Consider the following 27,437-nt stretch of genomic DNA (forward strand, 5'->3'; position numbering starts at 1 on the left):
CAGGGTTGGGATTTTTAAAAAATTCATCTTGCTTGTTGCTCAGTGGGACCTCTCCACCACAGGAAGAATGGCTGTCACCTCTGATTCCGCCTTCTTTTCTACATGTTCTGAAGTGTATGGGCTCCCATTCTGATTTATCTATCAGTAGGCTCCTATTTGCTTTCAATCTTCAAAAAAATTCTTCAAAGTCTCTGGGCTGATTTCCATGCTCCCCCACATCTATGTTATGAACCTGTTCTCTTTCATAAATCCTGTAATCTTAATGGGACTTGGGAGAGGAGAGAAGGTAAAGGTGTGTGTCCGGCTGTCATCTTGACCTAGAAGTTTCATTTCTGTTTCAATATCTTCTTCAAAAGCATCGATATCTGTTTCAAAAGTATCTTTACCTGATTGCTTATATGTCAGAATGCCCAAGTCTTTGCTTTCTAAATCAATTTGCAGTTATAGGTATGAACCTTCAGTAGAATAAACTTAGAGGTTAAAACCAGGTTTATTTTGCATCACTTTTGTGCATACGTGGAAAAGATGGCTGATAAGATTTTTATGCCAGACTAGAACTAAACAATTTATTACTATTGCTCTTTATGCTTACATGCAACATTGTTGAATAAAAACATCCTAAGACCCCTAAAAGAGAACAGTATGATTAAAATTCACCTTTTTCTAACTTATTTTTTAACTTTTTAAAATGATCACCATCCCTCATTCCTCTCCCCTTCTTTCCTGAGTGGGTGCATTTATTTTTCTACAAATTACTGTCCACCTCCACTTTTGAAAATCAGTCTATTACAGAATTCTAGGGGCTGTAAATCATTGTACAGTGCCTGTGGAAAGAACCCTAACGGTAAGGTATTCATTGAAAAAGGATGCCAAAGAGGTCTTAAGTACTTTGATCTTTAACTTTGGAAATAAAAAAATTTGCTTCTTCATTAATCACTTGGACTACATGTTTCAGTTCTGACCTATTTCCTTGGGCTTTGCTAGAATTAATAACAAGCTTTTCAAACCATTATTAATAGTTAACTCTTGCCTATGAACTTCTCAAGAATAGGGATTATAAAAATATACTATTGTAGCCCTGCCTGGTGTGATTCAGTGGATTGGGCACTGGACTGTGAACTGAAAGGTCACTGGTTCGATTTCTGGTCAGGACACATGCCTGGGTTGCAGGCCAGGTCCCTGGTTGGGGGCATGTGAAATGCAACCAACCCAGATGTTTCTCTTGCACATAGACGTTTCTCTTCCTCTCTTTCTCCTTCCCTTTCCCTCTCTCTAAAAATGAACAAATAAAATCTTTAAAAAATATATAGTATTGTACAATATGAAGGTAATTAATAATTATGCATTAAAAACTAAAGGTATAAGGTAAAAATTGACTTTATAAAATTCAAAAATGTTAAATGTTATATTGAATCTTAAATACCTCATAGCTTTATTGCTGTGAGTCATCATACTTATACCTGCCAATTCTGAGGAGGTGTTTTTGTTTGTTTGTTTTGGTGAAATTTTTTTCAGTCACTGTCCTGCCCAGAAAATTTGGGTATTTTCTCATCAAACAAGTAAAGAGCTTTTTAAAATGTGAACAAAAAGTTTATTTACTGGTACAAAAATTTTAAGCATCATTGAAAATTACCCAGGTATATTTTCAAAAACCTTGCTTTACAAATGTTAGAAATGGTCTTAAAATGTTAATACTGAACTGATGGTTGAAATCTTAACCTTGAGGAGATACAAAATTTTTATTATTAATATCTGAAGAATTTAGTTTACCACAAAAAACAACTTTGACAGTTAAATGAATATTTAGTCAGAAATATTGCTACTCTCAGCATTACATATTGGGCACTTTTCCATCTCTATTAAGTTTGCTATTGTCATCCTATCATCACATAATAAGTACCAAGAAATACATATTTTAGTAAATAATTTGTTAATTAATAATATTTTAAACAAATGAAACTGAAGGAATTTCATATAGTTTAAATCTTGAATTTCAATTCTCCAAAGAAAATATCCTGAATTTAAGATTTGTTCCGAAAATGAAAAGGGCTTAGCCTTTACAGCCCAGTCTTTGACACAATTTGGCTTTTCATCAAAGCTGGGTTTGGCAGGAGAAACAGAGATTTGGCTCTGTGGCTGACTTGCAGAATGACCTGTCATCCCAGGTGCTTAAACAAGCCATTTGGTCTCTGGTTCATAGATTTCCCAACCATTAAATAAGACTAATATTATGTGTGTTTGCATGTGAGATCAGAGTATTTGTAATAAAATCCAGCCTTCGATAATCTATTCCTCTGCCATCTACTCAAAACATAAAATGAATACTCACAAAATAGAAAACAAGTATTGTAATAAGTTTACTTCAACTTAACTTGACACTGGACTTTGAAAGACTGTTTGAGTCAGCTTCAGGCTTTAGCCATGGAAATAATCTTAGATACTAATGATGGTAGAATTTTCATAATTAAAACAATTGTTTCATTCACTGGTGCCAAAATTTCTCATTATGAAAAGTATAACATTTAAAGGAACTCATACTGATCTAGAATGAACAGTTGATCTTTTCAATTAACTGAAGAATATTTCTTCAAAAAAAAGTATTTTTAGCATAGCTATTTTTTATTACAGAATGCTTGCTAAATCTTAAATAATTTGTCCTGTGGAAAATTATTTGTGAAAATTTGCTTGAAATGAATCATTTCAGAATTTGTGGAATAATATATGAGAAATGTTTATGTAAGAATGTACATATATAGTATACATTTTTAAAGCAAGAAGCTTTGAAGATTACAGAAAAGGAGAGAAACGCAAGATCCAAAGCATAGATAACCTTAAATGACAACGTATTCACCAATAAGTGGACCATGTTCTAGTAATTTTAGTGCAAACAGACATGTATTTTGTGTCACATGGGCTGCCTGTAGAATGAGGGTCCCCTATGTAGAAGATCAAGGACAGAAAATCACAGGAGACTTTAGAGTGGGTCCTCAGCTCACTATAAATAAAAAAAAGGTATTGTGTTTACTGAGAACTGGTCCCTCAATTTTCTTTTTCCAGTGTGGCAATGATGTTCACAAATTTGGCCACACAGTTTTTAAAGGTTTATGAAGCGTTGAACATACTTGATAATATTTATCATGTTTACACACAGATTTTATGATATTTACCTTGCAATCTATATAAATATAAAACTGTGCACAGCTGGACATGAACACTGGTCTACTCGCCGAACTTTTTTCCAAGTTCCTTGACATCGAGGATTGTCAACTGCTTGCCAGTGGAGAGTCTGATTTCTGAAACAATATTTTGAAAATGTTACTACACTAAAAGCAAACCAAAGGAAATTCTAATTTACAAAATTATATATTGAAGGTTTTTAAAACTAAAAACTCCAGGTATTTTTTTTTTTTTGAGATTTGAAGTACATTGTAAATCAAATTTTTAAAAAATGATCACAAACCAAGTTCCCCTTCTTCAGGTTCTAGCAAAACAAGTTACCACATAACCCTATTTGAGGACACCCTGTGCTAAGAGTGTAGTAATCTAAGGTATTAATTTCTGTCACTTGATTCAGTCACTTCATGAAGTGCTACATAAAGGAAAATGGCTTCCTGTTTCATATATATTTAAATTAGATGGGTCTAAACCAAATAATTTCTTGTAATCCTTTTCACCTCTTTGATTCCATGATGAAAAAAAAATGGGAGAAGTGGAAAGAGCAAAGCCAGATTATTGAAATTATTTTTAAAGTCACTGGAACCTCAGCCAGAGTTTAAGGTACTTTATGGATACAAATTAAATTATAAATTAATTTCAAGTCAAGATATGGATGAGGTATTCAGAAAAATACTAAGTGTAAATATTAAGTTTCTATTTCATATGGATTCCTTACCCACTTAACTATTCATATGGTATACTCAATACAGAGACTGTTAGGCACAAGTGACTGATAAATAAAAATTCAAGTTATTAAGCATTAAAACACAACATGGGAATAATGAGTAACTGGAAAGGTCCATATTTTACTTTCTAATCTGTATTTTTATCAGTTCCATCTGACATACTTAAAATCATAATCCATTCCCAGAAGTCTACCCTTCTCTTAGTTACAAACAGTGTTATCAGATTTAACTGATAAATGAGTATAGGACTCGTATAGTTTCCAAGATGTTAAAGTGTTTTCAAGGGTCAATTCTTTTGGACAATCTATAGATTTCTGTAGTTTATGACCTCGCAAAGCTGAGCCCACCACGATCTCAATCATTATGTTAGGACTCCACTGAGCAGTGGTTCTGAACCTTCTGTGGAATGAGACATCTCGGCAGGGGTCAGCAATCTACCATCCATGAGTCAAATCCAGCCCACCCCCTGCTTTTCTGTAGACATTAAAGAGTTGATGAAAAATTGAACAGTTCAATGAAAATTGAACATTTTGTGATATATGAAAATCATATGAAATTCAAATTTTAGTGTCCACTAAAATACAGTGTTATTAGAACAAAACCCAGCTCATCAGCTAACATAGTGGGTCTGGCTGCTTTTGATGCAAAGTTGAGTACCTGTGACAGAGCCTGTGTGGCCCATAAAAACAAAAACATCTATCATCTGGCCTCGTACAGAAAATATCTGCTGACACCTGACCTGGGAGATTGTTAAAAATCTCCCAGGCAAAAAATTCTACGCGCAAAAAATTCAGATGTAGGAGGGGCTCAGAAATCTGTTTATCTTGTCTTATTTTATATTTTAATTTAATTTAATTTCAATACTGACCTAAGGATATGTTCGCTGATTTCAGAGTGAGTGGAAGGGAAATAGAAAGAGAAACAAATATCGCTAGGTTGCCTCCCATATACTCCCCTACCAGGGCAGAAATCTGCATGTTTTAAATCACCATCCTTAAGAGATTCTAAATCAAATGAGCTTTGGAGCAATCAAGTCTTTAGTGGTCATTTAGGAACTGAGCCTGAACCCCAATATCCAGATTTGCCCCCTTACCCCTCATTTCTGATAAAGAGCCTCTAAGTTCCACAGTGTGAACTGGGTCTTGGGCTCCAGAGTGGCAAGGAGGAAAGATCTCCTCACTCAGTGTTTGACTCTCACTCATTTGACTCTAAACAGCCATACCAGTCAGCTGTTTAGGACATGCAGAGCACAAATCTCTCCAAATGAGTAACAAGAAAAGTCCTGGCCATGGCTGGTGTGGCTCAGTGGACTGAGTGTTGCCTGGCAAATCGAAAGGTTCCTGGTTCGATTCCCAGTCAGGGCACATGCCTAGGTTGAGGGCCAGGTCCCTGGTTGGGGGCATGTGAGAAGCAACCAGTTGATGTGTCTCTCACACATACATGTTTCCCTTCCTCTCTTTTTCCCTCTCTCCCCTTCTCTCTAAATAAATAAATAAAGTCTTTAAAAAATAAAAAGAAAGAAAGAAAAGCCTTTCAACCCACTTCCCTCACTTACCCATCAGAATCCAGGCCATCTCCAGAACAACGGAGACTCACAGAGTTCATGGCTGGAGGTTGACAATCGACACACACTGTATACCCCTCTCGTAGGTACTGCATCCATCTTGTTAGGGGACGGTTTTCCAGAGCGCAGTGATGAGTCAATGACTCGGTCTTGAACTCCATACAGTATCTACAGCAAAAAAAGGACAAATTTTATTCACCGTATTTATATATATATATTTTATTGATTATGCTATTACAGTTGTCCTATTTCCCCCCCTTCACTCCCCTCCACCCTGCACACCGTCTCCCACCCACATTCCCCTCTTTTAGTTCATGTCCATGTGTCATTCACTGTATTTAGAGGTGGCCTGCTGCTACAGGAATTCTTAGGAAGCTTGTCATCCCCAAGGACATCTGCACAGGTCACACTTTGGTTATAGGACACCTTATAACAGTTCTCATTCACTGATCTATGATGGTATCCAGGAGACAACTATAGTGAAATTTGAAGCTCTTTTTCAGTCCATGACTGAATTATCTGGTCAACAAGAATATGCAGAAATTCAGATATCCTGTACCCTATCTAGCCTGATCATTTAAATTGTATATATAAAAACACATTTCAGTAGGAAAATAGTCCTTGATCACTTTGCTGACATTTTTAAAATATATTTTATTGATTATGCTATCACAGTTGTCCCATTTCCCCTCCTTCATTCCCCTCCACTCTGCACAACCCCTCCCATGTGGATTCCTCCCTTTTAGTTCATGTCCATGGGTAACACATATAAGTTCTTTGGCTTCTACATTTCCCATACTAGTCTTAACCTTCCCATGTGTATTTTCTAACTACCATTTATACTGCTTATTCCCTATACCTTTTCCCCCTCTCTCCCCCTCCCACTGCCCCACTAATTAACCCTCCATGTGATTTCCATTTCTGTGATTCTGTTCCTGTTCTAGCTGTTTGTTCAGTTTGTTTTTGTTTTGCTTTTTTTAGGTTCAGCTGTTGAAAGTTGTGAGTTTGTTGTCATTTTACTGTTCATAGTTCTTATCTTCTTTTTCTGAGATAAGTCCCTGTAACATTTCAGGTAATAAGGGCTTGTTGATGATGAAGTTCTTTAACTTGACCTTCTCTGGAAGCACTTAATTTGCCCTCCCATTCTAAATGATAGTTTTGCTGGATAGAGTAACCTTGGATGTATGTCCTTGCCCCTCATGACTTTGAATTCTTTCCAGCCCCTTCTTGCCTACAAGATTTCTTTGGAGAAATCAGCTGACATTCTTATGGGAATTCCTTTGGAGGTAACTCTCCTTTTCTCTTGCTGCTTTTAAGATTCTCTCCTTATCTTTAATCTTGGGTAATGTAATTATGATGTGCCTTGGTGTGTGCTTCTTTGGGTCTAACTTCTTTGGGACTCATGGAGCTTTCTGGACTTCCTGGAGGTCTATTTCCTTTGCCAGATTGGGGAAGTTCTCCTTCATTATTTGTTTAAGTTTTCAATTTCTTGCTCTTCTTCTTCTCCTTCTGGCACCATGATTTGGATGTTAAAACATTTAAAGTTATCCTGGAGGTTCTTAAGCCTCTCCTCATTTTTTTTTGAATTATTGTTTCTTCATTCTGTTTTGGATGAATGTTTCTTGCTTCCTTCTGCTCCAAACCATTGATTTGAGTACTGGTTTCCTTCCCTTCAGTGTTGGTTCCCTGTGCATTTTCGTTTATTTCACTTTTCATAGTCTTTACTTTTTCCTCTATTTTGTAACCATACCCAACTATTTCTGTGAGCATCCTGATTACTAGTGTTTTGAACTGTACATCTGATAAGTTTGCTATCTTTTGTTGCTTAGTTGTATTTTTTCAGTAGCTTTGATCTGTTCTTTCATTTGGGCCATTTTGTTTTTGTCTTGGCGCACCTGTGTCATAGTAAGGGGTGGAGCCTTAGGTGTTCATCAGAACAGGGCAACCCAAGTGGCTTTGCTGTGATGCTATTAGTGGAGGAGAAGTCCAAGAGGGAACAATGCTGCTTGCTTGCCTCTCAGCCAGCTTTCAGTCACTTCCTCTGCTACCCACAAGTAAATTGGGCTCTTCTGGTGCTGATTCCCAGGTGGGTGGGTTTGTGTATGTTCTAGGACTCTGTGGGTCTCTCCAACAGACTCTCCTGCGAGGCTGGGAGTTTCTCCCACCACCACAACCCTCACCAGTTTTTCCAGTCAGAAGTTTTGAAGCTTTATTTTCCCACTCTGGAACCCTAGGTTGCACAGTCTATCTTGCTCCCCAGTTTTCCTCCCAGTTTATTTGTGTGCAAATGTGGGACCTCCTGCTCCACCAGCTGCCACCTCACCCTGTTTGCCAGCTGCTGCCTTGCCACAAGTCCTCTCTGCCCAGCTGCCCATCTCCACCCTCCCTACCAGTTTGGATGTTTCTTCTTTAACTCCTTGGAGGTCAGACTTCAATACAGTTTGATTTTCTGTCAGTTCTGGTTGTTTTTTATTTTTAAATTTGTTGTTGTCCTTCTTTTGGTTGTTCAAGGAGGCATAGTGTGTCTACCTATGCCTCTATCTTGGCTGGAAGTCAACTTTGCTACATTTTAATGAAGTATATAAATTGAACAAGACCTTGCTTGAGCCTGAGAACATGTGAGTCCCAGGAGGACTCGTCCTTGATGCCCAGACCAGCACCAGCCCCACAGATGCTCTCAGGGCCTTCCCTACACTCCCCACCCAGCACACCTACATGGTCTGGGGTAGGACATGAGTTTTGACTTGAAGTCAAACATCACAGTTATACTGGGTGTCACAGGTGAAAGGAAATGGGAAGCAAAACATGTTTTTCTGTGACAGAGGCTATTGTCACCTCTTACTGAGCTGTGGAAACTCTAACACTATATGTGACTAGATTGAGGGCCCCACACATGGGTGAATATTTCAGTCTTGTTCTTAAAAGCAACACAATTTTATAATTCTTTGGGGGGAAATAATACATCATAAAAAAAACCTGAATGTTGCATTTTAGGTTCTAACTATGCTAAAATTGGCTAGTTTTCCACGTATAGAATTATGAGCAATAACAGGACAGTGTTTGGAGCATCTGCTTCAGTGAAGATCTTTAACATGGTAAGTATCATTTATTAGGTAACTTAAACTACTGAGGTAGAAAACCCTGTGATGCAGCTTCAATCAACCTTAGACAGCTTAACCCAGATATCTCTCTCTTCAATTTTTCCCTAGAATTAAATTGTCATAAGAACCCATGTGGTAGGTATTGGTATTCTCATTTTTTAAGACAGAAAAGCTGAGGTGGCTGCTGAGCAGCAGTGTAGGGATTTGAACATGCAGCTGTCTGGTGACCCTACTCTGACAGAAGAGTAGACTTATAGTGAGCACAGAGGTTCCTCCCAGCCTGTGCCATGAGTCTATTACCTGCAGATAATAGAAATCCTCAGAGCTCAGGTTGGAGCCACTTTCGAAATCACCAAACAGAAGTGGTGCTGGAGTCCATGGTTCCATGAAGACTGTAAGAGGAGCTTCCTTAGTGTGAGTGACAATAATATCAACTCATTTTTATATAGCATGTTTCTTTTTGGAGATTAGACCTCAGAGACAGATAAATCTTTAAAGGCCAGCAAAAACAGGGAGGGAACAAATACTTTCCCAACTCCGTGGCAGAGTCATTTTTACCCAAAGGCAATGAACAAGTAACAGAGGAAAACCCATCACACCATGTTGACCTCTGTGGTCAAGTGAAAAAAACATAAATTAAAAAAAAATCGAATTACCCAGTGTCCTCTGTGTCTGTAGACCACTGTGGGGAGACAGCTTGTCTTGTTCTCTCCTTGTTGAATGCAGAGGTAGTTATGAAGGCAGGGACTAGAAAACAAATTAACATTGAACACATGCAACCTAAAGTACTTAGAGCGATATTTGCCAAACTTGGTTTCAAACCTGTCAAAAGTGCTCTGTATTCAAGCCAAAGGTCTGTGGCACACCATCATGGAGTGAAGAGGGGCTACGTTCCAGTGTCCCCAGGACCCAGTTGTAGAGATTTGTGTACACACAGATGAGTGGGGGAGGGACTGCAGGCCTGGAGAAGTGGGCTTGTCTGCAGGAATAAAAGCACTGAGAAGGGAGGGCCAGGAGGAACAGCCCAGAGGAGATAAGAAATGATGGGGGTTGGAAAAACAAGGAAAAACATGATGTAATATACAAAGGGAGAGAATAGTTTCAAAAATGAAACATAGAGGAATACAGTAGAAAAGGGGAAGATAGGAAGAATAGAGTAAAAGAATCAAAGGGAGAGAGTGAAGGAAGAAAGGAAAGAGGAAGAAGACCAAAGAGAGTAAAAGGGGGATGGAAGTAGGAAAAATGATGACCAGAGATAGAGAAAATAAGAAAGGGTGGGGGGACAGAAAAAGCAAAGGAAGCAAGTGTGAGTGCTTCTCACATCTTCTGGTAAATGCAGTCTGGAAGCTTCACTGCCAAATGCATAGTGGCTGCTAGGTGCCAGCCAGCACAGCACTCTCCCTCTGCCCACCTGAGGAAGGAAAGGTCTAAGTCATCCTCTCCTCTTCCCTCTCCTCCCCCAACCCTACCCCAACTCTGACACTCTGGGTAGGAGAAGAGAAAAGGAGCCAGGTATTCTTTCTTCCCACCTCTGTTCCTTCTGTAATTTTATTTTGTTTGTGTATCTCCTTCCAATTTCACCTCTAAGTCCATGGAAGCACCTGTCACTCTGTTTAGCACCTGCAGATAACCTTTCAATTACACTCTGCTGTCAACTCAAGGAAGACAAGGTTTTGCCTCGTACATCACTGTGGCCCTTACACATTTATACACTTAATAAGTGTGTGTGCAATGCGCCAATGAGCAAATGAATGAAGTCCCAAAACTGCCACCAGGGCACATGGGTCCTACTTCCCCATAGTCTTCTGTTCTTGTACTGAGCCTTGTAGCAAAAATGGCTCAACAAAATCCTTTCTCCCTTTCATTTCAGAAATGGGACCAACCCAGGAAGCGTACATACCAGCTGATGTTGGCTTTTGAATGTGAAAGTCATCATCAACATGAACACAATAGCGGGAGGGTACCAGGTGCAAAACTGATGCTTCAAGCTTACATATTCATTTTACCTGGCTCCTTACTGCCACAGGATGGCAGCCTTAATTCTGTTCTAGATTTTCTTAATGAGGAGGCACTTTTATATTACTAGGGAATGTAAGACAAGAGTGGCCTAATACCTGGCAGCCACTTGCCCCTAAGAGTTGCAGGTATTATCCTTGTCTCCTATGGTTTGATGCCTAATCTCTCCAGTAAAAAACTTCCTACATCTTGCATTAGCCCTAGCACCCCAGCTGTGTGGCTCTTTCTTGCTGCACTGAGATGTTTGTTTGCCAAAGAGAACATGTCACACTTTCTAAATATGACCGTAGCTTTTGAACTTCAAAATCCACAGACAATCCAAAGGACAAGTGAATGCATGTATGTCAGGATCCCTCTCTGTTTCTCTTAGATCTAATGATCAGAAACATAGACACCTAAAGGATTTTAGTTTTCCCAAGTTATTATTCCCAAATTATTATTTCCATTTCTGTTCTTCTGATGAATTTATGTGTTTATTCGCTAAGTGAAGAATGGGTAGCATTATACCAGGTAAACTATAACATTTTGGGGATGTGTTTCTTTACTCAAAACATTTACTTGATCTCTTAATTTGTATTGCATATATTATCACAAAAGTTCATAAGCATACACACTAATGCATAGCTCAGGAAAAAATGAGGTTAGAAAGGAGAGGGCAAGTATATGCCTAGAGGTGCTGATATAAAATCCTCAGAAATGTTTTAGAATAATAAAAATAAAAGCTAACAAACATGCATTTCTAAGTTTCCGGGCACAATGCAAAGCACTTTACGTGTGTTAATTCAGTTAATTCTCACCACACTACCCTCTGAAGTAGATCCTATTATTTCCCCATTTCACAGATGAGGGAATTGTGGCACAAAGAGGGGAAGAAATGTGTTCAAGGCTCATGTTTAACTAGGGGAGTACCAGGCCTCATCTCTAAACCACGCTCCTCATTGCTGAGCTCCACAGTCTCTATTATAATGCTGACCACAAAGTTTCACTATTTTATAAGGCATATTTCCCATGAATTACTTACATTCTGCTTTATTTTCCCTTTCTGTCTCTCATCACAAAGTCTAAAAGTAGGAAGTGGGCATGGGTGGTATGGGGGCTTATGGCCAAAGCATACCGTGGGCACTGGGCACAGATTAAAGCCTATCATAGGATGGCACCTTTGTAGCCTGCTTATTTAGGAAGAACTTCCACATTTTGTGTTACCGAGCTTCACCAAAGTTTTGTAAAGAGGTGTTCTGATGAGGTTTCCTCATCAAAAACCAGGGGCTTCCAGAAGTTAAAGGGAAAATAAACAGTAAATCACTGAGTAAGGGCCCAGCAGAGAAGGTAGCTTGTTTTTGTGAGACCCAGTACCCATGGTCAGTGTTGAGCCTCTGCAGTTATGACCCTTGATAAAAACAGCCCGGTAGCCCTAGACCCTGTGTCCTGTGTGTCCTGACCCCTCACCCTACTGATAAGGCACCTCCTCCTCCCATGAGTCCTCAGGAAAGTAGAACAGGAGCCAGATTGCCTGCATAGCTCCGATCCAGTGCCGTAATCTCCCGCACAAGTGTAATTGTCATTACAGGAAGAGTGGTAAGTAATTTAGAAACTATTTTTGCCTCCAGTGCTACAACAAAGACTCAATAAATGCTAGTACCCCTCCTTTCCCCTCCTGGCAACAATGTTCAAATGTAATAGATTCTTTGTTAACAGGCTCTTTGCCAACTTCCCTGGCAACCCATCAACCTACCATCGTTGGGTTTTACAACAACTTCCACTTCTAAAAGGTGGTACCGCACATACTTTGAAAATGAAAGTAAATTAAATTTGCTTTGTGAATTTCATAAAGCCCTCTGACACAGTGGGGTGTCACAACAGCAGGCTTAGAGCTCCTGCTCTGAAGACTTCATGGAAAACAGAACAGAAAGAAAATCTGACCAATGACACCAGCCTGCAAGCATACAGTTGATAATGCACCTTCATCTCCTTGCAGGAGGAAAACACATACAAAAATTGTCAGTATGTGCAACAGATACAGTCACATGGCTTTTGGGGTTTGTTTTTTATGAAAAAAGATAGTCAAAAAAGGCTTTAAATGAAACAGGAAAAGTGCAATAGCTACTTGATCATTAATAAGAGCACTTCTGTGATCCCATTTCATTCACTGGCCTAGCAGGGATTTTGTGTTTCTATGTAGCATTACCAAAATCTACAACTGCAATTTTAGGTCTAACAATAGATAACAGTTAACAGCAAAACAATACGAAGTGTGGGGCAGAGATGGGGGGAATCCACAGAATTTAGAGCCATGAGATCCAGGTTTGAATTCTGCTGGTCCTTTATCAATGCTTTCACCTCTCTGAGCTCCAGTGTCCTCCTGTGCAAACCAAGGATAATGATGCTGTGCTACCTGCATGAGGGCAACATAATGGCCCCCCAAGGATGTTCACATCCTAATGACCCACACCTGCAAATATGTTATGTTATGTGGCAAAGAAGAACTGAGGTGCTACTTGGTTGATCTTAAAATAAGATTATCGTGGATTGTCCAGGTGGGTCCCATTAAAATTAACAGTCAGAAGAGAGTCCTAGAGAGATGTGACAGTGGAGGAAAGACAGAGAGATGCAGTGTTGCTGTGGAGCTGGAAGAAGAGCTATGAGAGAAAGAATGTGGCTGGCCCCTGGACAATGGAAAGGCAGAGAATGCAGAGACTATGTCTGGCTTTTGGCTTCAGAAATATAAGATTTCTGAAGTTAAGCATTTCTGTTGCTTAACTCACTAAGTTTGTGGTAATTTTTATCCATAACTTTCTGAGGTATTGACAAAAAGTGATACAATCACACCCTGGTGTTTTTCTCTAGAACATGCTTTCTGAGCTTGAATCTCTTCATTCAGTGTTCTTTGCCATTTTGCAAGGCTGAGAATTTCCCATTTCATTAAGACCTGTTCCACTGGGATAAAGAGTTCCCTCCATCTATCACTTAGCAAGAAGAAACCAGACTGCACCTTCAACATTCTGCTCGGAAATCTCCTCAGCTAAATATGCAAGTCCATCACCTACAAGTTTTACTTTCTGCATAACTGCAATTCCACTAAGCTTTCTACCCCTAATGACAGGGACCGTGAAAAGGCGAGGAAAGGGATTCCCCCAAGAGCCTTCAGGAAGAAGCACAGCTGACTCACTTGGGCTTAGCCCAGTGAGACCTGTGTTGGACGACTACCCCACAGAACTGTACGATAATCAATTCATGTTCTCATAAGCCTCTAAGTTTGTGGTCATTTGTTTCTGCAGCCATGGAAAACTCAAATACTCTCTTACAGGATTGCCCTGAAGATTGAATCAATGTCTATAAAGGCTCTTTGCCACACAAATGTGAGGGCCAGTGAGCCATGTAACAAAAGCTCCTGCTCTGTGAACAGGAGGCCTGGAGGGGCAGGTAAGAACAGATACACAGGTAGCCAGGGAGCAGGACCTAGAGCCCTAGGTAGAGGTGAGTGCCCCTCCCAACGCTCCCTCACCCACCTTCTTGTCCATCATGGCACTGACTCAGCACCTCAAGTTCTAAGTGACAGTGATGATTGTCATTCAAGTTTGCACCTCCCTAAATCCAGCACAGTGCCAGAATGCCATAGGTGCTCAGGGAATCTTAAGGAAACACATAAATGAAGGCACAGGAGCTGGGGTAAAACTGGACCTAGGGGGCCTGGAGAATCCGCCCCCTTGTATTTTCACATTACCATCTCTCATTTCCCTCCTCCCCAGCCCCCAGCAGTCCATCATTTACCAACGTGTATTCCACAGGACACTCTGATGACCAGCACAATCGCCTGGAGGCCTTGCTACAATGCAAACAGCTGGGCCCAGCTCCAGTGACTGTGGGTCTGGGGGGCCAAGAAACCTGCATTTCCAGTGAGTTCCCAGGTGGGGCTGAGGCTGCTGGTCTGGGACCACACTTAGGAACCAGCTGAATGGGAATATTCAAGGTATTCTGTTCTCCCTGATCAGCTTGTGACAGGAGCCATCACTGACCTCCCAGCTGGAAAGTGGATGTCAGAGAGCACAGCCAAGGCAGTGAATGGCCCTGCCCCAAGTAGAGATTCCTCTTTTCTTCCTAAGCTGAGAAATCTGACTTGACCTTATTAGGAAAGCAGGCCATTAAGTACAGCTATCTCCTGTTGGGGTTGTATCAGAGTTGCTAACACCTTCGGGGGAGTCACCTAAGAAGACTCCTGCTTCTTAAAATCCTATTCTAGGGTTTGGTGGAAGATGTGGGCAATAAGGGTAATTTGGAAATCCAGGGACATTGGAGGTAGGAAGGGCTATGGATTTTGCCCCATCAGAGGACAGAGGAGTGGACAGCTCCAGACAGAGAACACCAGAAAGCAAGGTGTGGACCCAATGCTGCCTGGTGCCCTTGTCCCATGTTTTATAGCATTCTCTTATGTGACCTTCCTGTCCCCTTCCCTGTGACCTGCACAGCCCTGTTAGAAGGCCCTGCAGGGCTGGGAAGGGTCTGTGCCAGCCAGGGGCAACACTGGATGTGCTGAAGGACTACCTTCTAGCAGTCAAACTTGGCAGTAAATGAATGGAGCAAGCTGCTTTTCCTGACAGAATGACCATAGGTTTTAAGTTATCAAAAAAAAAAAAAAAAATCAGTCGCATCCAAGAATGACTCCCTCCTGAGCCTTTTCTGCAGTGTTTCTGCGAAGTAATGAGCGGAATGTGACTTTGTACTGTGGCCAATTCTGTGAGCACTAAAATATGTCCCCGTGAGTCTACTGTGATACCTCTGTCCATGGGAGGCTCCACCTGGCCCTTCCTTTCACCACCACCCAGGCAACCTTCTTAAATTAACATCTGATCACATCGGCCACTACAGAAAACATCCTAGTGGCCTTCCAGGCCTTTTCCTATAAAGACCAGAATCCTGAACAAGGAGCTCCAAGGCCCTGCCCTGGAAGGGGGGCAGGGGAGTCTTCTCTCACCTCTCACCTTGCTCTCTGTTCCCTGTGTCCTATAAATGAGGCAAAGGTGGCCAAAGGCTGTTTACTTCCTCACAGCAGGCTGAAACCTGATAGCTCCAAAGCCTGTTGGCATCAAACTGAATTTTTTCTATACCCAATTGTTTTAAAAATAGCCAAACAAGCAAGAAGACTTTTAGCCATTTAGGCCTGGCCTGCTTTGCATACCCTGTGTAACTGCACCCAGCATCTGCAGGCCATTTGTAAGCTATTACCTTGTGTTCTAAAACCTCAAGATGTTAAAGCCCTTGCCCTTCACAGTTCTGTGACCCAAGACTCCTGGTTATGCCGCTCAACTGACATCAACTAGACACACAAGCCTTGGCATGCTGACACCTCTCCTTCCATTCTGGATGGTGGTCCCCACACCACAGCCTCTGGACTTCTCTGTCATGAAACCCTTACTCTCGTGGTCAGATGTTTTTCTTAGATCGGCCTCAAACCTCTCAAACCCCCTCTCCCTGACTATCCGGTTCACCATGTTGGTCTCTCAGCGTTATTCCCAGTCCTCAGGGAGGTGTCTCCCCTCCCACCTCTGTGGCTTCCCTCCTTCCTGAGAAACAGAGGCAATCAGCTAACATACACTCCTAGGTCTACACCTTTCATGCGGTTGGGACTAGCTGGACCAAACTGCAGCTGTAATTTTCTGAGATTAATTTCCCAGGATGATCAGATGAGCATCTCTGCCTCCCCCTAGACAGTGATCTATCTAGATATAACAGTGGGATCCCTGTCAGCTTCCCTCACCATTGTAACCCTGGCACCCCAAGTGCCGGGCATGCAGCCTGTGGCATGCAAAAAGGAACACAATGGTTTAATGAGGGTCATGCTGTCATGAAACTTTCCAAGTTCCTATGAAAAACATATAATCTTTGCTCTCCTGAGAATCAGTGCTTTGCTCTATCAGGTTCCATCCAGATCAAAACATCGATACTGGCCTTTCTGCTTATTTCTTTGTGAGCTTCGTGGCTCCAGACTCACTAAGAAGCTGATTCCTGGCACCTCCACTGGCCACCCCACAACCAGAATGATGTTTTCAAGTCACAGATCTGATCACATCAGCCGTAGTCTATATGGCATGAGAGCAGAGGCAGGTGATTAAAGAGGATAATTCTATCATCATTAGAAATGTATAATGTTTCTCCTATTTTCATGAGCCTGTCAGTGTTGGTGATTAAACAGAAATTACAGTGAAAAGTGAACTAGAATTATCTTTACCAGACACTCACTTTGCTGTGTGAAATACCATTGCCTTACCTAAAGTCCTCTGTCATCAGCGTGACTGAGTTTGCTGAAAACCACTGAGTCTGTGCACGAGAAAGGGTCACCCCTGGCTTATAAACACAGGGAGGAAATAGCAGGGATGGGACTGGGGGACATGTATGCCGCTGACCGGTAATTCCTTTATCAAGCATTTCCTGAGCTTCATATCTACTCCCCGCAGACCGGCCCACCCCACTGGCTGCAGCATGGAACTTTCCCTGCTCAGCACCTGACCCTTTAGGGAACCAAGTGCAGCAAAGTCATCAAAGACCACAAAGGCAGCAGCATTGTGCAAACCTCTGTCTTTACCAAAAGCATGCCCGCAGTCCTGGCCCTGCGGTGTCGAGTACTCCAGGCAGCCGGCTTTCTCTTCTAGGGCAGGGCAGGGCGCCCCACCGTTCTGGGGCTCCTGCTGCACCAGGCGCCTCCGCACGCGGGCCATCGGCTTGCACTGGTCAGCACAGCCACTCCAGGGGCTCCACTCCCCCACGATGCACGGGCGAGCTGAAAAACAGCACCAGGAGACAATCAACCACCCAGGGAACCCAGCAAGCTGCCTGCCAGGCTGTTCCCTCCCACCTAACAGTGGCATCCAGCCCACATGAACTGCATCAGCAGGGACACCAGGTCTCAGAAGGGCCCCATTTGACATTGACTCCACTGCCCTGATGGTTAACTGATAACTGGGTACCTCAGAGACAGGTGGAGACTCGGAGATCATAGAGGTGGGTCTGAGCCAAGGACACACCTAAGTAAAGAGACCATTCCTTTAGGGTACTTCCTCATACTCCTGGGCTAAGTTTAGATCTTGGCTTTGGTTTTTCTTGGTTGTAACTTTATCCTCTCTTGGCCAGAACACTTTTTATTGTAACAGTAATAAATATTCATTGTAGCACCAATAATCCCATCACCTACCCAGGGAATTTCAGCCAATGTGTCTCTGGAAGACGCGGACTTAGGCCCACACCAAAGGACCTCTGCATTCTCAGCTGCTCCTGGATGCTCATTCCCACCCTCGTGGTTCACCAACTCATAAACTATGAGAACCGGAGTGTAGACATGAGCAACTAGGGCCCACTGAGGTGAAAAGCATCGTGGTCATCATGAAGGGGCCAAGTCAGGGCAAGAGTCTAGCTGGAGCATTAATTCCCTGGCCATGACTGTGAAGTCAATGTGGTTACACACTTAGCTTTCCCATTTAAAGTCCTAATGAGTCTATAAAAGGACTGTACCTGGCTGGCGTAGCTCGATGGATTGAGTACGGGCTTCAAACCAAAATATCACAGGTTCAATTCCCAGCCAAGGCACATGCCTGGGTTGCAGGCCAGGGCCCCCAGCAACTGCACATTGATGTTTCTCTCTCTTTCTCCCTCCCTTCCCTCTCTAAAAATAAATAAATAAATCTTTAAAAAAAAAAAAGGGCTGTAATGAGTGTTTCAATTGAATTATGTCCAGACTTGAAATTAAATGTAAGAAAGGACAAGAAAGAAGATGTATGTACCTCTAAACTAGATGCCAAAACTCTTTCCCACAAAATGTGACCAACTTTCCCTATCACCCTCATACATGCAAGTTTGCAGAGTCTTCACCAAGAAAGCACCCTACTTCTTTGAAATCTTGGTTTGGACTTCCAACAGTTCGTACTTGAAAACTGAAGAAGTAAAAGGGTCACACCCAATATAACCACCTTTCAGTAATTCAAAAACTTCAAAGTGTTTTAAAATATGTCTTTATTAATCAATCATCTAAAAACCCACAGGTGTCACATGACTGGGGTCAACTACCTAAAAAAGCAAGAATGGGTCACATTAGAGTTTGTTCTCAATATCCACCATGCACACATCCTTTGGAAATTCAGTAATGGGTCATTTCCTGCTCCTGTCATCTCTTGTTGATCCCTCCCTTTTTACATTCGGGATGCCATGATTAAATTAGCCCACAGAACCACAAGGCATTTAAAGAGACTGCCAAGCTAGGAGCTGGGTGAAAAGGACTTCTGTCCTTAATTCTTTCAATAACTCTCTTCCCACCCAAATCTCTTCATCTCTCAATCTAGCTATTCCTGCACTTATATTTGGACTTAAATAATACTTACTAATATACTTTTTAAAAAATACACTTGTTTCAAAGATTAACATTTTGACATAACAGAATTTTATAATATGGCCTAAGGTTACACTTTACCCGCGTGGAAAAACATGGCATCAGGGAGAGCTATATGGCTGAATTTTGTTTCCCAGTATTTCTTCATCATTTCTGGTCTCATGTCCAGTGTTTATTTATTTTATTCGGTTTGACCCACAGTGAAAACTCTCAAATCACAGAATAATTGAACCAGTTGTTGTTTCTATTTGGTTAAAGTTTTTCCTTGGCAAAATGCTATGTCCCATTTTTCTGATCAACGACTTTAACAGCCTCATAAAGAGAATCTGAACATTCTGGGGCTCTGAACAACATCTTGATGGCTGCATGGTAACACAAAAGGGAAAAAGTTTCTATGGAAATGTAGTGTTCACAAAAGCTGTTCCACAAAATATTTTGAGTTGGAAGGCTAATCTGAGGTATTTACTCCTATCTGCACACACACAAAAAATGTATTCTTGGTTAACTTGTGAACTTTCGAAGATTTGGACTGGAAGGCATCGAGATCACAAGCAAGCAATCTTTGGTCATGGAGGTCAAGGGAAGTATGGAAATTTTGGATAGACTTTTTATCATGAGTCATATATTACAATGAAGGATACGAATTCCCCTTTGAACTAGTCTATGTTCTTATCCCCATCCCACTAAGCATATCTAATTTGCATCTACATACAGCATATCAAAATATTATTTTCTTCAAAAAACTGATTTTCTTGATCTTCACATTTCATTCACCATTATTGGGGCCCGACAGGCTGTTACCTAGTGAGCAGTGTGATTACCTTTGACTCCAAGCTTGTCACAGCTTCCTGATATCTTAAAATGATGACATTATTTTAGGGGATGGAAGCCTAGATTTAATTGTGCCAGGAAGCTTGGCAAGCCCTTTTTTTCTTCTTCTTTATTTAAATTCAATGTAATATTCAGGTTGAGTTTCTCCAAAAGCAGATTCTGAGACGTGGATTTGAATGCAAGCCATTTATTTGGGAGGTGATCCCAAGAAGCATAACAAGGGAATACAGAGCAGAGACAGCGAAGTAGACACAGAAGAGAGACCAGAAATAGGAAGTAGACACCCAAGTTCCTGCTTTAGGCCCAGCAGGCACGTATGGCCCTCAGCTTGCTGGGAAGTGAGATAATGGAAAGATCCAGAGTATAAGGAATTATCGAGTCCTTCCTGATGCACCAGGAAGGTTCCCCCTCCTCAAGAACTTCTGGTTATCAGATATCTCTACCATGGCCACAGGGAGAAAGGCCAAGAACAGAAAAGTAAGTTATGTATTTCAGTAAAAGATCTGGGATCCAGAGCAGGGCACATTTTAACATGTCTTAACAGGGTATCCAGCCACAGCAATGTACCATGACCTTAAAAGATTTACCACTGATCTTTTTTTCAAAAAAAATTTTAAGTAGCTTTTTTTATGTGGTTTGCCATTGAGTTGAAATTCTCTGCCACTTTGTGACTGACCTGTGCCTGCCACTCCACTCCTACCTGGAGTCCTCTACCCCCACTGCCTCTGTGCCAAGCTCCAGCCACCAGGCCGCTTGACTCTGGGAGCCACCAAACTCTTTCACACTCTGAAACTTTTGTTGTGTGTTCACTCTGCCGGGAATGTTCCTCCCACACTGGGCATGGCTGGGGTCAGCTCATCCTTAGGTCCCAGATGAATTATTTCCCCTTCCGAGAGTCCATCTCTGGCCAGCCTGGCTAAATCATCTTCCAGCCCCCACTGCACACACCTCTCAAAATTATTTCCTCTCAGAGCTCAGTGCTGCTTGCTTTCAAGCAGCTTCATAATTCGTAATCACATATTTATTTTTTGTTGTTTATTGTTGAGTTTTTCACTTCATGTCTAGAGCTGGGCGCTTTGTAGATACTCAAAAAAATATTTGCTGAATGAATGAATGGCATGGCATTGGGCAAGTTCCTAAATGATGTTCTACATTGAAATAGACTCTGCTCTGCTCATATTAGTTAGAAGCCACAGCACTGACAGGGGCCCCATAGTGGGAAGGACAGGAGAAATTTCCAGAGCCCAAAACATGAGATTCTTAACCTGGCCCAGAGCTGGCTGCACTCTCCCAGCAATGGCAGCCTCAAAGGGGGTCATTGGAAGGAGCACTGTCTCCTGCACCTTCGGGTTAGAAAGACCCCAGCTTCTCCTGGCAGCCCCACATCTTCAGATCCTTTCCACTCCATTCGTGTCTCCTGCTAATACCACATCTGGAACATAACAAGCTTCTTTAATTTTATTATCTTTAGTGTGAAGTGGTTTTTCCTTTTATCTGAGCCAAATTTCCCTCACTCAAGAATTTCAAAATATGGAGCAAAAAATATCTATGCCTATCTTATCTGTGCCACTTAGGGACTTCTGCTGTTTCAGTGGCTCCCCTTCCCTGTGGCACAGATTTTCAGGTTGATGCCTCTGGCTCTTGGATCATCTTTCTATTGACACTTTCACTCTCAAAATTACCATTGGACTTTTGAGCTTCAGTGAGTTGTAGCAGCCAAAACTAGACACACTATTTTCAGTCTTTAAGCACCAAAGAGTAATTTAAAAAATACTTTTCTCCAATGCTTTTCTTGATGATGCCAAATACACACACACACAGCAACAAACTAAGCTGGCAGCCATAGTCCTTCATTACATAAGTATAGTTTGAATTACTTCTTCTTAGTGGAAGGCCTTGCTCTTACTCTCGTGCGGCTCTGTCTCCTTGGTTAATCACACAGACACTCAGGCACTCACCTCTGTAATCTGGCCCTGCCTGCTTGGCTCTGTGCTGCCTCAAAATTAAAGGCCACCCACGATCAAGTGCCTTCTCTCACACATTGTTGAGTTCATTCATTCCTAAGGAAATACTCTTTTTACACGTTGCCCACAGCAGTGCCATTTATATATGGCGTTTGCTTCCTGACATTTTATGGAAGAAAAAGGAAGCCCCTTTATCCACACACACATATACACATCCCATGGTGACACAATTTTAAATGTATGTTATCTGCCTTATTCTCTCTCCATATGCATATCCTTTTCTGTGAAACTTTGTCAAAACTTCTCTGAAGGTCAAGTGAGACTACATGGTCTAAGTTACTATCTATCCTCTCAAAAAAGCTCCAATAAAATGAGCAAGTACTGTTTTCCTCTTGCAGAAACCATGTTATCTGGCCCCCAGTAGGGTTTTTTTTCCCCCTTTCGAGACATTAACTGGATAAGTGCATGAAATGCTAGCAAGACGATGAAATGGGCTGCCTCACTTGAAAAAATGAAATTTTGGGAGAAAACTGTACTTGAACAATGATTAAAAAAAAAGAAAAAGAAAATTTTATGTAACATGTAAACCCAGAAAAAAAAAGAGATGCAAATTTAAAAGATAATGATGCTTTTCCTGGACAGTAAGTGTCTGGGTGAGTTCTTTTCTTTTGTGCACTTCTATATTTTCTGAATTTTCTACAACATACATTTTGTAGTCAAGGAAGAAAATGCTAGTTCTAAAAGGACATGTGGATACACCCCAACTGGCAATGCCCTCTGAAACTACAGGTAATGTCCTAGGTGGAAGGAGGGCTCATGTGTTTTGACAAATGTTATCAAGGCACCACGACACCACCAGGGATTGCACAAAGGAGCAGGCCACACTTTTTGCCCTGGAAGAATACATGGCTGACAGAGAGAGAAGGCTCACTCACTCCACCAGGATTTATCTGGGGCCTACCCCGAAAAGTATGTGCACAACTTCTCATAAGGCCTCATTTCTCTGAGGCCCAAAATCATAATGTGTTTTAATGTGTGGGTTGTGGATCCAGAGTTCCTGAGGTCAAATCCTCTTTATTAGTTGTGTGATTTTTGGACCAATTGCCTAACCTTTAACCTCCCAGTTCCCTGAATACCTTGGCCCTAAAATGAGAAATACAGGCATACCTCGTTGTGCTGCATTTCACTTTATTGTGCTTTGCAGATGTCGCATTTTTAAAAAAATTGAAGACAAGAGAAAAGAGAAAAATCTTTTTTCCCTCCACAATAAAAAAGGTTTGACTTGTTTCATTGTGATACTCGCTTTTATTGCAGGGGTCTGGAACCAAACCCACGATACCTCTGAGGGATGCCTGTAACCTCAGTGGGTATGAGACCTAAGTCAGTTTGGAGCTGTGAGGTGCCCACAAGAGAGCCTGGCACAGAATAAATGCTGGATAAGCCTTGACAACTTTATCGCCCTTGATTGCACACCCCAGGGCTGCAGCCAAATCCTACATGCTGAATATTGACTGGTGCTAGGCCCTGCTCGTGTTTTCTGTAGAGACAAGGGCAGAGGAAGTCACACACTGTCTCTTGGTCCCTCTGGTTCCAGTAAAGCCTCACCTTTCTAAATCGTCAAACACTGTGATATCCTTCCTTTGAGTGAGTTACAAAGCCCGTGTTTTCAAGTATAGTGCTCTATCTTCCTCCAGCCAGATATGACATCAGGTTTGGCCAGTTGGTTTTTTACATTCTCTATAAACCTAGAACAGATTAGCCTGTATAGGCTACTCAGTTTTTGTCCCTCTCCATGTGGGTTAATTATTCCTCTTTCCTTAAATTGTTCATCCAAGATCCAATGCAACCCACTGTTTCTATGATCAGGAATCAAGCTGATGAATTAGAAACTGAGGTGTTCTAAGCCCAACAAGACCGCTCTCCCAGAAGTTTGTCCAGGGCAGGTAACATGTATCTGTCTCCCTCCTCTACCTGACCCCTTTTCCCCATCCCTGATCAGGCCAAAGAAGAATTTCCTATCTTTTTGTGGGGGGAGGGGCAGGGAGATACATAGTTGGTATCAAAACCCATGCCATCATCATTATGAGAATTTTTTAGATAATTGGGTTCAGAACAGATTTTTTTGGCAGCTTAGTAATTCTATAGATCCAATAACTCATTTTTCTTTTTAATGAGAAAAAAATCTATTTAGAAAAAGAAATTCCAGTAGTTCATCTTTTAGCCACACCAAAAAAAAAAAAAATGTGTTTATCCGGATTAAAAAGTCAGAAGGAATAGAAGTAAGGCAAGCTAAGTTCTGTAACAGTTCCGCTTTCTGTTAACATTTAATGTCATTTCAGTCAAAAAGGCTTCTGAGAGCATCAATAGATAACACAGCATTAAGTAAGAGGAAGAATGGTTCTATGTCTGTAGAGGAGCTAGGTGCTCTGTACTGCTGAGCCTTTTTTTATGTAGGAATGAGTAATAGCCTCGAGTTCACATGCATGGAAGTGGCTGATGGCACCCTGAAATCAGGCAGCCTGGCTTCAGCTCTCACTCCCCTATCCCTTCATGGTAACTTAGTAATAAGGGCAGAGTCCCCAGCAGTCTTAGTTGCTGCAGTGGTGAAATGCTCATGCAGGGCAACTCCACCTCTTGAAACCCCAGAATCAGTTAGCTCAGTCGTGACACTTGTCCAGGGCTTTGTTGTGCCCTTACTCTCACCCGCAGCTCCAAGGGGTCAGCAGACTCAGTCTCGCCAAGTGGCCACCTTCCAATTGTTTCTATTTTCTTCTTCCCTTCCCCTAAAAAGCTCCAGGTGCAGAGAATTGACTAACAAGGAGCCTTTTCAGTCCCAAATCTTCTACTAGGCTGGATCCTGAGTCCTTCCAAAGATAGTAAGGTCACCTGCCAGTCTATACTCAATAAACCCCCACTCCAAAATGAAGTATTTTTTTTAAAAAAACATTTTTAATTCCTGAGCTGAAAACCAGGGATTTATTTTTGACCAAATGAAGATTTTGAGGATTCTGCAACTGCTTATAGTGGTGTTAGTCCTCAGTAGAAAGACAGTTCTTCTCAGGACACTGGTCTTCCCTTTCCCCATCCCTCTCTGGGCCCAAATCTCTGTACCTAAGTGCATTCACCAAATCTGTCCTATTTGCCAGGGTAGCCTCAGGGACTAGCTTAGTGCCTGGCACAAAAAGCTGACACCCACAGGTAACTGCTGGGATCCTCCTAGAATTCCCTCCCCTTTTATGGACCTCTGCATTTTGCAGAGGTAGGCTTGCTGGTTATTTCCTCTGGGAATTCTTTCTGAATTCCTCTGGTCTTCTCAGGTTTTCTTCTCTAGCCTCCAGGCCCCTTATTTTGTCACTAAGTGTGTTGCACTGTCTTGTATGTGTGTTTCCCTGCTCAACTATGACCTTCTAGGGGGCAGAGACTGTGCCTTCATTATCTTTGTGTCCCTGTGCTTCCCAAAGCATGTGATCTGAATTACAAGAATTCTGTATTTATCCTTGAAATGCAGGCAAACCCCTGATGAGAGAGGGCTGAGTGAGACAGGCTGCCACAGTGGACAGGTTTCACTTGGAGATCCAGGTAACTGAGGAAAACTGGCTCGGGTAGGATGGGGCTACTGAGAGGGGGACAGCTGTCCCCTTCTAAATAACTGACACATCACCTCATGTTGGTAATAAAATACCCTGGCTTTAGAACAGGAAAGGGAAAGAAGCTTATAAAAAAAAGAAAGAAAGAAAGAAAGAAAGAAAGAAAGAAAGAAAGAAAGAAAGAAAGAAAGAAAAGAAAAGAAAAGAAAAGAAAAGAAAAGAAAAGAAAAGAAAAGAAAAGAAAAGAAAAGAAAAGAAAAGAAAAGAAAAGATCAGTATGGTCAGTAAGCCATTAGTTTTTGATCAGGATAAAAAGAGAATCTAATGTTTTTCAACTGTGTTCTTTCCTCAGCAGTAGGCCCAGGTAATCATCAGGCATGAGCTTGTGACCTCTTCCTGCAGAAAGGGGCAGAAGGGGTGAGACTCTCTACCAGGCACCAATTTTCCAGGGAATGACACAGCCCTGCAGGATACTCTTCCAGGAAGATGCCGAGGACCCCACAAACCCAGGAACCTTGAGGTCAAACCATAACATCTGTGTGGCTTTTAGGGGGGACATGATTAACAGAGAGCGGGGCTACTCTTATCACCAGAGCTGGCTTCTGTCAGGCACACCTTGTTCTTTAGGACTAGACTCAGCATTTCTTCCTTTACCTTTTAACTTAATTAAGTCAACAATTATTGAGCCCATATCAGATACTGTGGGAAGTGTAAAAATGAAAAAGTTTGATCCTAAAGGAAAATCAGAAAGTATAAAACATAATAGGAACCCTGAGATAAAAATCTTTATCAAGCCCTCTAGATACAACTGAATTCGGGGGGCAGATGGACCCCTTCCTATGAGAAGGGCTATGTTCGCTGCATGTTCGAAGTCCGGAGATGAGGCCAGCTGTTCTCCAAGAACTTCAGCAGAAAAAGTTCCTTCTCAGAGCAAGCCCTGGGCACTGAGTGGGATCATTACATGTTCCTCTCTCCATCACCCCTCACCTACCCCTAAAATGCCTGAGGATTAACAGAAAGAAAGCTGTGGAACCCGGCCCAGGGACGTACCCGGGGACCTGCCAGTGCCATTTCTCCAGGCGGGGAGTGGCTCTGTTAAACTGGAGTTCCTGAGTGGAAGAATTCACCCGGCAGAGTTATAACCCTGAACCCTTCAAGAAGAGAGGGCTCCGGCACCTTCTATCCAGACTCTGGTGCGAACGGTGCTTTGGAGCAGTATGTCTAGATACATGGGGCTGGAGGCACCTAGGGTAGAGTCTGAGGTGCATATAGATGGAGAGGCTGGACGACCCTGGAGAGATGGAGCTGGGTGTACTCGGATTCAAGGGGCTGGATGGAGAGTTACAGGATGGAGCTGGGTATACCTGGACGGATCTGGAAGACTCTAGGTTGGAGGGAGCTGGGATGGGGAGGAATTGGAGTGGGCCGGGACAGAGGGACTGGACCCACCAGAATGAAAGGGGCTACGGACTGCGGTCCTTGGTGCAGGACCGTGAGCCTCTAGGCTACGGACGAAAGGCCGGCGCCCCACCCTCGGCCCTGCCACCCACCTGGGCATGCCGTGGCGTAGTCGAAGCAGCAGTCCCCGGTGAGGCGGCAGGCTTGGTCGCAGAAGCACGTCCCATAGATCCTGTCCAGCCTCCAGCCGCGGGCGAAGCAGGCGGGGTCCCGGCCGGGGCAGCAGCGCCCAGACTCCACGCAGCCCGCCAGGGCTCCGGGCCGCAACCGCGCCAGAGCGCACAGCGCCAGCCACAGAATTCTCATAGCCAGCACTCCGCGGCGCGGGCGAAGCACAGACCTTCGGAAGGAGGGCTGACCTCCCCAGAAAGCGGCGGCTCCCCGAACAGCCGCAGCGGCCCCACCACTCGCAGCTCTGCGGGGCCCTGCCCGGAGCGCAGCCTCAACCCCTGAGCGCCGCCCCTCCCCTCAGGGCGGGTACTGTGGCCTCCCAGACCCAGGTGGGGCGCGCTCTCCCCGGCGCCCCGCTATCGGCGCTGAGGGCACCTGCTCCACCCAACGGGACCATCTGCGAGGGAGCGGAGAAGCGAGCGCTCTGGGATCCCAGCGTCCCAACAGCCCACCTACCCTGGCAACAAATTCG

The 27,437-nt window shown here is 42.7% G+C and overlaps 1 protein-coding gene across 2 annotated transcripts; it reads right to left on the reverse strand.

The window, feature by feature from the left end:
• Positions 1-1,568: 1,568 nt before the first annotated feature.
• On the reverse strand, positions 1,569-27,237 carry SBSPON (somatomedin B and thrombospondin type 1 domain containing). Of its 2 annotated transcripts, XM_045849440.1 has the most exons (6): positions 26,887-27,237; positions 17,149-17,355; positions 9,224-9,314; positions 5,458-5,634; positions 3,168-3,293; positions 1,569-2,995 (listed from the first exon to the last, which is right to left on the reverse strand). In XM_045849440.1, the coding sequence occupies exons 1-5, from the start codon at positions 27,098-27,100 to the stop codon at positions 3,176-3,178; spliced, it is 807 nt and encodes a 268-aa protein (XP_045705396.1). In that variant the 5' UTR covers positions 27,101-27,237; the 3' UTR covers positions 1,569-2,995; positions 3,168-3,175. The 2 variants fall into 2 exon arrangements, with proteins under 2 accessions (XP_045705396.1, XP_045705397.1); XM_045849441.1 differs by having other exon boundaries at positions 1,569-3,293; positions 17,161-17,355.
• Positions 27,238-27,437: the final 200 nt, after the last annotated feature.

Source organism: Phyllostomus hastatus, unplaced genomic scaffold (assembly GCF_019186645.2).
Source record: "Phyllostomus hastatus isolate PE091 unplaced genomic scaffold, TTU_PhHast_1.1 phas_contig_65, whole genome shotgun sequence".
In the NCBI taxonomy this organism is placed as follows: Eukaryota; Metazoa; Chordata; class Mammalia; order Chiroptera; family Phyllostomidae; genus Phyllostomus; species Phyllostomus hastatus.